Raw genomic sequence first — 10,760 nt, 5'->3', positions numbered from 1 at the left:
TGTCCATCGATTTCCCGTAGACACGCAGTATCAGCAATTAGCGACATGAGCTCCAGAAATAGCTTGCCACATTCCAGAGCTAATGCACGCTCTATCAGCAGATAATGCACAGCGAAAGATGCACTAAGGAGAGTATTGTTTAAGTTTATTCAGCGTTGGTCACAACAAAGAAAAAACATGACTGCCTGCTTCAGTGTCCAGGCACACAGAGAGAAACAAAAGCAAAGACACAACAGAAACATCCTGTGAACAGGAAATACGCAGACTCTGTGACTCACAAAGCCTGCTCCCTTTTAAGGTGGAACGGAAATATCCTAACATCCTCCCCCTTTCCGTGTAACCTGTAGTACCTGTGGTTCAACCCAATTGCAACCTCTGTACATAAACCTTAAGTTGTTCTCTGTTAACAACCTTAGACAACAGATCAGCAGGAATTTCATTTCCTGGCATGTAGGACACCTGAATGAGTCCTTTCTGAATACACTCTCTTGCACGATATAGCTTAATCTGCAAGTACTTGGTTCTTTGCTTGCAACTCTCTGAGTTCAGCAAAGCCAAACAGGATCTATTGTCTTGATACACTTGTATAGGACATTTCACAGAAACTCTGATGTCCTTAAACAGTTGCATCAACCATTCACAATCCATGAGTGAAAATGACAGTGCATTGAGTTCTGCTTCATAGGAACTTAGGCTTACTGTCGTCTGCTTTTTGCACAGCCAGTCAAACAGACAGTGGTTGTACATATAGCATACTCCAGAAGTGCTTGTACCATCCGTGGTGTCACTTCCAAAACTAGCATCTGCAAAGATTTCAAGACCTCCAGTCTTCTGACTGGTGAACCTCAGCCTGTAGTGCATAGTCCCTTTCAAATAGCGGGCTATGCGCTTCAGAGCTTTCCAATCCTGAACAGTAGGATTGTTAGCATGTCTGCTAAGCAGGTTAGTGCTTACAGCTATGTCAGGTCTTGAGCATCTAGCAATGAAATTCAACTTGCCTAGAATGCATCTGTACAGCGTTGTGTCAGAAAACGCTTCAGCAGTACTGTCTACCTGGTAACCTGTCACCATCGGTGTGTCTGCTGGGTTTGCATCAACCAAATTCAACCTGGTTAATACATCAGCAATTTTCTGTGTTTGGTGTACCAGAAAATTACCTGTTTGGTCCCTCTCCACGTGCAGAGAAAGATAGTTGGATACCTCACCAAGATCCTTCATGTCAAAGTGCTCCTTCAGCTGAGCTAGGGTGCTTTGGTAGAAAGCCTGATTCTTCCAAAACATCAGAAGATCATCAACAAAACATAAACAATACAGTTTGTTTTGCCCCTCCTCCTTGACAAACACACATGGATCAGCTTTGCCCTGGTGGAAACCTTGAGAAAGCAATGTCTAAGTGAGTTTTGTGTTCCAACACCTGGCACTCTGCTTGAGAACATATAAGGATTTCCGTAGTTTACAGACCATCCCCTTCTGTATCTGCATCCTGTCAAGTGGAAGCATATACAGCTCCTCCCCCAAAACCCCGTACAAAAAAGGTGTATTAATGTCATGATGGGAAACATGCAGTTTCTCCTCCGCAGCAATCTTGAGCATTAGCCGAATGCTCTCATATTTGACGGTGGGAGAGTAGGTCTCGTGGTAATCCTGTCCTGGTACCTGTGAAAAACCTCTGGCAACCAATCTGGCTTTGTGTCTGACTACCTTGCTATTTTGGTCTGTCTTGGCCTTGAAGACCCATTTGCTGCCAACCAGTCTCATCCCTGGGACTACCGGTACCAGCTCCCAAGTTTGGTTCCTGTTCAAGGAATCAACTTCAGCCTTCATGGCATTAAGCCAAGGCTCAGCATCTTTAGAGGCTAACTCCTGAACCTCTTTGAAGCTTGAAGGCTCCCACACCTTCTCTGAGCTACTAAGAACAGCAGTTGCTGTCTTAGCAAACTCATCAGCAAATCTCTTAGGAGGTCTGCCCTTCGTCGCTCTTTCAGATCTGTGTACTAGACGCAAGTCTTCTGGACTCATCTCCTCTTTCTTAGGAGAAAAGTGACCAATGGTGAACAGTGGTTCTTCCAGTTCATTGTCAGATGCATCAGATGGTCTGACTGAGGCCTTTGCGCTCTTGTAGTCTGCTGTGTCATCACTGTCGCTGACATCAGCAGCAGCGCCGCCCACTGAGCTGGAATCCGAACTCTGATCATCATCATCCTCAGCTTCCTCAGCATCATCTGCTTTTTTCACATCACCTTCATCTTCCTCTGGGTAACTCTGGAAAATTCCCACATTTCCCCGCCCCCCCTTAGGATTGTACTCTACACTCTTTGTGAACTTAATGGACTTAGAATCAGTCATCCATACTCTGTATGCACCTTTTTCGTACCCCATGAACAAACCATGTGCCCCACACTTCCCAAGCTTGTTGCTTTGTGGGGTGTGTACCCACATGTCAGAACCAAAGATTCTCATGTGCTTGATGCAAGGTTTCTTACCAAACATCTTCTCATAGGGAGTACAACCAATAGGTGATGACAATCTGCGATTATAAGTGTAAACAAAAGTCGACAGAGCCTCCCCCCAATACTTATCAGGGAGATTGGCATCATGCAACAAGGTTTTTAGGCCTTGAAGCAAAGTCTGATTGGCTCGCTCCGCAAGCCCATTCATCCATGGGGATCTAGGCGTTGACAAGTCATGCTGCATTCCCTTCTCAGTCAGGAAAGCTTCAAACTGCTGAGAAGTGAATTCCCCGCCTCGATCAGTAAAGAGACAGCCGATACGTTTACTATGAACATTCTCCAACCACGCACAGAATGCCTTGAACCTAGGAAACACTTGCAATTTCTGCTCAAATCAATGCTTCATGAAGTACCTTGCTCCACCCAAAGAGGGCGCAAGTGGACCAACCACGTCTGCATGGACTAGCTGGTAGGGTTTGGAAGCCTGCCTGCTAGACTCCTTGCCTTTTGGAGCAACCTTCACCTTGTTCTCTGCACAAGATACACATTTCATGTGAAACTTACAGGGTTTGATGTTCAAACCCTGAACCAACTCAGGCATCTTGGCCAGTGCCTGCCAAGACATGTGACAAAATCTTCTGTGTGCTTCATGAATGCATCCTGCATGAAGAACTTTGTTAGTTTGTGCAACACAACAAGAATCAACATTTGACACAGCAACAGCACCATTGTCATCATAAGTTATACAGAACAAACCATAAATAAACTTTGCATGCAAAATGTCCTCTTTGCCTTTCCTGATGACACAGACACTCCTCTTGAAGGAAATCTCAAAACCACGCCCAGTCAGCTGTGGGACACTGAGCAAATTGTCTGCAGCACCTGGAACATAAAGTACATCTTTGATGGTAGTGTGCAGACTTGCCAGTTTTACAGTCCCTTCTCCTGCAATTCGCAACGTCTTTCCGTCAGCCAGGTGGATCTCACCATCTTGAGGTTTGAAGGAGATAAAGAGATGCCGGCCTTTTGCCAAATGGTGGGTGCATCCAGAATCCACAATAAATCTGGCCTTGGCCTTTGGAGCAGCTTTTGCAGCAAGCAAAACCTTGTTTTTCATCGGCATGGGCTTTTGCTGCTTGCCCCCCTGCTCCTGGCCATCAGACTTGCCTTTAGCCTTTGGTGAAGCTGTGCCAGCAAACAAAGCCTTGTTTTCCACTGGTGTGGGCTCTTCACCCCCCTTCTGCTTCGGGCCATCTGCAGGCATCTGTCTCTGTTTACTTCTGGCCTTCCAGTATCTGTGAGGATGACCTTGGCTCCCATGAGAAACAGAGCTCTCAGCTGCCGACTCCTTGGCTCCTCCTGGAGGCTGGAATGCTGCCTGGGATGACATCACAGTCAGCTCCCCCTGCAGCTTGCAACCGGTGCCCTCGGCATCCCTGCATTCACTCGCATTCTGGGAAACAGCCAGGACCTCCAATGCAGTCAAACTCTGGGCTGGGATGACTGGCAGATGGGCTATCTTTAAAGCATTCCACATCTGACGTGCAGTCACATTGCCAGCTAGCGTGGCAATTTCCTCCAGAGAGACGGATAAGACTATTACGTCTATGGCTTTTGAATCTTGGGCCCTCCATCTACAGCGGTGCCTCGCAAGACAAAAAGAATCCGTTCTGTGATTCTCTTCGTCTAGCGGTTTTTTTCGTCTTGCGAAGCAAGCCCATTGAAGGATTAAAATAAAAAATTCCTTCCAGTAGCACCTTAAAGACCAACTAAGAAGGATTAGCGGCTTAGCGCTATTAGCGGCTTTTAGAGGCTTATCTGCTGATCGGATCAGCTGATAAGCGGCTTAGCAGCTTAGAAAAAGGGGGGGGGAGGAAAAAAACCCAGCAGGAACTCGCAAGACATTGTCGTCTTGCGAAGCAAGCCCATAGGAGATTCGTTTTGCGAAGCACCTCCAAAATGGAAAACTCTTTCGTCTAGCGAGTTTTCCGTCTTGCGAGGCATTCGTCTTGCGGGGCACCACTGTATCTGTCAGAGGAACTGGAGGGGCTTCACACACAGTATGCCACACTCCAAATTGTCGTAGTAAACTCTCACACCACACAGCCCAGGTTTCATAATTGTGCCCATTTAGCTTTGGGCACTGAGCAGCTTCAGAAGCTTGGAAAAACTCCATTCCAGCTCTTTACTTGAGCCGTGAGTCTTTTTCACTTCAGAGACTCCTTATCTTGGCAGCTCATAAATCTCGAGTTCTGCTTGGCTCGACTCCCAGGCCAATTAGCCAGCCGGAGTTCAAAGAGACTCTGCCGTGGCAACGAAAAGCCTCACTGTCGCTTTCCCCCCACATACCTCTCTCGCAGTCTTACTCTCCTGTAAGTGCCGTGAATCTGGGCCCATAATCTGTTGTTGGGATACTGCCAGGGAGACAAAGTTCATCAAGGCCCCACATCGATTCCGGACATCCATCGATCTCCCGTAGACACGCAGTATCAGCAATTAGCGACACGAGCTCCAGAAATAGCTTGCCACATTCCAGAGCTATTGCACGCTCTATCAGCAGATAATGCACAGCGAAAGATGCACTAAGGAGAGTATTATTTAAGTTTATTCAGCGTTGGTCAGAACAAAGAAAAAACATGACTGCCTGCTTCAGTGTCCAGGCACAGAGAGAGAAACGAAAGCAAAGACACAACAGAAACATCCTGTGAAAAGGAAATACCCAGACTCTGCGACTCACAAATATCCTAACAAATATATGCAGATGTAATTTGCATGTGTCCATTATGATCCCTTTCATTAGCCTTTTCACATGAATAATCTTCTTATTGCCCATCCTTTCTTAAAGATGCACTAAGATATATCTTTGTATGACAGCACTCACAAGTATGAAAGACAACATGATGCTACACAGCATTACTGCTCTGGAAAGTATCTGTGGAAGATGCCATTATCTTTAAGGACATGGGGGATGTAATTGCTTGTGTAGCCCCTTCCATAGGACTTTGTCATACTGCAGACTATTTGCCTAGAGGCAAACATATCCTGGGTAGCAAAACACCATTTTATTAGTAGTAAACAAGATGGCTTTTTTGTTTAGTGTAGGGTATGTGCATGGACAACTTCCACAAACCGACAAGTGCCATTATGGCTCACTATAACTAATACATTGCTATGGATGTCATGCAAAATATACTCCCTTCTCTTCTAGCTGCACCTTCTGCCAAATATATTTTTCAGACATAAGATGACTTCTTTTTCTTAAATCTGCTTATTTGAATGTAGAATACTATTAGTCTGGAGTAGCTTTAAAATACGTTTCAGAGTGCTCAGTGTGACCTATATCTGTCCTTTGGGATCATAAATCACTGTACTGTTGACTGCTAGTCCACAGCATCTCCTTCCTTCTTTTAGTCCTATCTGCCCAGTATCAGAATTTCTTATTTTAGTTCCTCCTTCCCATCCATTTCTATTCTACTTTTCATCCTCAAAAGTTACAGAAAGTAGCTCACAACAATACACAACACAATTGTAGATATGAACTGATACGGCTTTTGTGGAGTCACCTCCCTGCGATTTCTTCCTAAGCTCTCATTCATCACTATTTATTGATCTGTTTGGTAAACACACAATCACAGACAAAAAAAATTTACCACAGATGCGGACATTAGTCAACAACATTCCATTGAGCCACAGATGGGAAATGCTGCAAGAACATTAGTCTATTTTTTTCCCTTCGGCTATGAGATACCATTCCACAGGTACACATGCACACAAACAACAGGCAAGCGACAACAGACAAAGATAATACACAAGTCTCTAATGTTTCAGCTTTACCTACAACCGTGTCCTTCCATGAGAACCTTTAAGTGATTTGCTTCTGGCACTAGCATTAGCAATCCCACACTATAGACTGTTGAGAAAAATGTTGCTCAACATTAGAGACAAGTACAAGATATTCAGTGATTGTGGGGATCTAAACAGCATTTTAGGAGGTTACTCAAAATACCCAAACAAACATTTAGAAAACATGCATCACATAGTTGTACTGCCCCTTAGGGTGGCCAAGTGCAAAAAGAGGACACGGATTCTGCCCCATATAATAGGGAATTTCCTCTTCAATACATGTGCTGAGGGGGGAATTTTGCCTTCACAAAGGATGCATGGATCCTGCCCTCTTTTACACCTGACCACCCTACTGCCAGTGGATTGTGTAATTCTTCCTAGCTGCACACAATCAAATACGCGAAATCCAAGTGGGGAAATGGTATGCAGATATGGCAAAGACAAACATGTCTAAAATAAAGGACAGGGGCACGTTTATGTCTGAATAAAATCACTTAACTGAAACAGGATTGGACTCAACAAAGGATCATCAATTTCCTCTCTCTGGATTTACTAAACATTGAAGAAGGAAGTGATCAAAAGGGGAGAAGGTTGGCATGTGCTTCTTTAAGCTACAAAGTGAGCACCACCTTTCTTTCCCCTCATTTCTACATCACACCTTTTGCCATTTACTGCCATCTTATCAACAAAGGAAGCTGCCTTATGCTGAGTCAAATATTATTCCAGCCACTTCAGTTTATTTTCAGTGCTGGCTGGTTTCAGACAGGCATCACTTCTATTCCTATCTGGGGATGTCAGGGATTGGACATGCAAAGTAGCAGAACACTACTGAGCTAAGGCCCTGAAATAGACTCAGGTGGGTAATGAGACCATATGAAATATGACCATGAAACAGGTGCTTGTGCATGCAGATACAGCTTCCTATTCTCTTCTGTATTTTGGTTTCAGAAACCAAAATATAATCCCTGTGATGTTACATTCCCAACTGTCAATGAGCAGGAATTTTGCAAATTACACAGCTCCCTCAGACACCACAATTTCTTTCAGCCACTGTGTTACCTTCAATGTCCCCCACCCAATAATGTCTATTATCTGAATCCCCATCAATAACACCAAATTTTGCACAACCCTCCCTCCCCACTGGAATAAAGAGGAAAGTCAAAGTAGGCAATCATGACTAATTTGGTTTGACTACAAAATTATTCTTTCTGGTTTGAGAATTTGGCATTTCTGAGTAATAATAATTTATTATTTATACCCCGCCCATCTGGCTGGGTTTCCCCAACCACTCTGGGCAGCTAGAAATTCTGGGTGGAGTAGAAATTTAGACCTTTTCTGCTCACTAGACACAGATTAGGAACACAGGCTTTGCACCCAAGTATTGCCCCATCTAACGATTCCCTACATTGACAATAAGCTGGGGTTTCAATCAGGGAATATTCCCAGACCTACCTGGAGAGGCCCGAGACCTTATGCTTGCAAACACTTTGCCACTGAGCTACCTCACTTCTTTGATTACTTGATCAAAAGCATTATGAAGAATCTGAGAACATGAATGGAATCTGCACAGGACCAAGTATTCTTCCTTCTCCATCACACTCATAATGACCTAGGCTTTTATCAGCCTGCTTTAACTAACTTTCATTTTAAAAGGGACAACACTCCAATTTGGGGAGTCAGAAAAGAATGCAAACTAACCAGTCCTAACTAGAATGCATGGTTGTTTAATTCCCTTTGTGTTCTCCTGCCTGTCACACACCTTTCATCCTAATCAGGTCCTTCCCGGAAGTGTTTTGTGTATTATCTGTCTGCATGAACCATTAAATCTCAATTTAATTGCTAATCCGCCTTGCTTGCAGGCAGAGGTTGTCCTGCCAATGATGCATGATGTCATTTTTCTAAGCCAGCTCCCAATTGGCTTTTCATAAGCCCTACCTCTTGCAATCTTATATTTCAGTGACTGGTTCATGTTCCAATGGGGTAGGTAGAATACAGGCAGCACTTTGATGGTCATGAAATTCAGATGGCCTTTTTTTTCTGGGTCCAGACTACTGTAAAAGTTCCTGTCTGGTTTTATTCTAGAGAACAACTGCTTTTAAAGTTTTCTGCTTCCAAGTCTGTGGGTGTGGCTTGGAAACGTGATTTTAATTCCCAGAAGTCTGCAACTTAAGCAAGTTTGTGCCCATCATAGTAGGGAGCTGTTTAGAAACATCTTGTTTCCTTCTGAATTTTGGATTCCAAATGAAACAACTCCCTAACAATAAGCCTACTTTTTATGACTTTTGAAAGAAACATTTAACAAGGGAACTGACTGAGGATGCACAGTTCAGAGGCTACAAAAGCTTCCCTCTGCCTGCCATTTTGGCTGATGGTCACCTTCAATGCTTACCTTGTACGCAGCTTGCCTCATAAACTGCTTTGCTGGCTGCTTCCAGATAGCTGGCACTGTGATGACCCAGCGCACTTCTGAGTTTTCAAACCCGGAGTCCTGATCGCTCAGCTCCTGGAATAAAAGAAAGCAAACTTGTGGTGAGAGGCAAAATTGACACCAGCTGTTTCTAGAAGTGATGTTGTTTCCCAGTGGCTCCTGTGAAAATAATTTGACACTTTTCATGGTTTCTCTTGCTATGTCTATGTCAGGCTGTTTAAATAACTGGCTGACGTGCCAAAAATGCATAGAATGTCGAAACCTGGGTTTCAGTTGCACCTTCAAGGAGGTCCATAGGAAAACATACCACGATGAAGGTCAAGTTCTTCATCTTATACAAACAAAATCAGGCAAATACAAGAGCGTACCTTATGCCTTATGCCTTATGCTCTAAATTGATGCTCCTAAGCATTAATCAGACTGAGAAATATTTGCTGTGTTGAAGAGGCATGGGAGTGTTCCCTTAGTTTAGACATGCACGCAAAAAAGGCTCTGCCACTATAAGCCTCTATAGTTTATTAAAAATGGCATCTGCTTAGCTATTGTAACTTAGTACTGGTACCCATGATCTACTTGATGAGGTCTATGAATGTGCCACATTTCAAACCAATCTAATAAAAATGGCTTTAGGTCCAGCATGTTTAAAAATGTTTCTAGAGCAAGAGGGGGCACCAAATGGTGTTTTTAAGTGAGGAAAGGGTACAGGGAGAAAAGTCCTCCCTTCTCCCCATGGTCCCAATAATAACAGAAACAGTTAACGGATTCTTCAATCTGCTGCCAAGACCTGTCAAGAGATTTCATCAATTTTACTGTATCTTGGTTTGTTTCTGCCCTTCATTTAAGCAAGTGCCATACATTTTAATTCTATGTATGTTAGCAATTGTATGGCTTTGGTTATTTGTTTTTGGTTTGGGTTATTTGTCTGTGGCTATATAATAAAATGTGTTGTCATACATACTGAAGTTTGGTATGACTATGGCGTTTATAGAGACTCTGCATGCATCATTGATGCTTAGGAAGAATTTGTGGAACTGTTGCAGTGGTGAACCTCCTCAGTTACATATTATTTTGTTCTTGGTTTTATACAAGCTCCCTCGTGTTTCTCACTCATCCTGATAGTACTTGCCAATAGAGCTATCTTGTTATAAAACACAGTTTCTGCTGAAACACAAGCCAATAACTAACATGGGTGGGCTCACTTTATGCTGGCAACTATTCCAATGAATCATAATGCTGTCAAAATGAATGTGATACGTTGCTATGGCAATCCTTTGTAGAAATCCTTGCATCATGACTTTCATTTGGGTTATGTGCTATTCGGGATACTTCTCGCTATTTGTATATGTATTTGTAATTCTATGGTGTGCTGGCTGTTTTGGTGTAAACAAGAAAATTATTTTATTTGAAAAGAAAGTACCAGGGATGTTGTACAAGCAAATCATATCCTGAGTTTGGTATTCCTGCCATTGGGTAGCATATTTTTTCCTATCTTTCTTGCTGTAGTTGTGGGTAGGGGAAAGATGTAAGAGAATAAATTAAGCCTTCTCAAAGCACACACAAAAGCAGAGTAGGTTAATTTTCTAGCAATCTGCTTATTTAAGCTCGGCAAACATGAGACTCTTAATATCAGGGTTGTGGGCTGGAGCCCCAAAATGGGCAAAGGATTGGTGCATTGCAGAGGATTGGACTAGATGACCCTCAGGATCCCTTCCAACGCTACGATTCTATAATGTAGAGTTGGCTCTGCAGCAGACTAGCCTTGAACACCACATGAGCGCCTGCTCTGTGACAAAGAATTGGAACCATGGCTGGCCCATTTAAAACTGCACACCTTAGCTCTCCCATCTGGAGAAAGAGTAGAGAGAACAGAGCTAGCAGGTATTTCACTACCTATGCAGGAAAAGGCTGAAGGGGAGCACTTCTCCTGGCACCTGATTCTCTAACTAATGGGGGAAATAGTGTTTGGGCTTTGTGGGCTAAGTAATCATATGCTGGGCAGACATGGGGCAGGCCAAAGACACTGTGCTGCCTAGTGTGAA

At 43.6% G+C, this 10,760-nt stretch overlaps 1 protein-coding gene across 4 annotated transcripts in view; it reads right to left on the bottom strand.

Moving 5' to 3' along the window:
• The window catches only part of HSPA12A (heat shock protein family A (Hsp70) member 12A), a 52,783-nt gene that overhangs the window by 18,482 nt on the left and 23,541 nt on the right, over nucleotides 1-10,760 (bottom strand). For all 4 annotated transcript variants that reach the window (XR_014526632.1, XR_014526633.1, XM_083504858.1 and 1 more), the window contains exon 6: nucleotides 8,683-8,796. Coding sequence is in view for 2 of the 4 variants with exons in the window: in XM_083504858.1 (XP_083360984.1) it covers nucleotides 8,683-8,796 (114 nt within the window). In the remaining 2 variants the exon portion in view is untranslated. The remainder of the gene's footprint in view (nucleotides 1-8,682; nucleotides 8,797-10,760) is intronic.

Source organism: Podarcis liolepis (genome assembly GCF_965112155.1).
Source record: "Podarcis liolepis genome assembly, chromosome: 5".
Classification (NCBI taxonomy): domain Eukaryota; kingdom Metazoa; phylum Chordata; class Lepidosauria; order Squamata; family Lacertidae; genus Podarcis; species Podarcis liolepis.
This window is presented reverse-complemented; position numbering and strand designations above follow the sequence as displayed.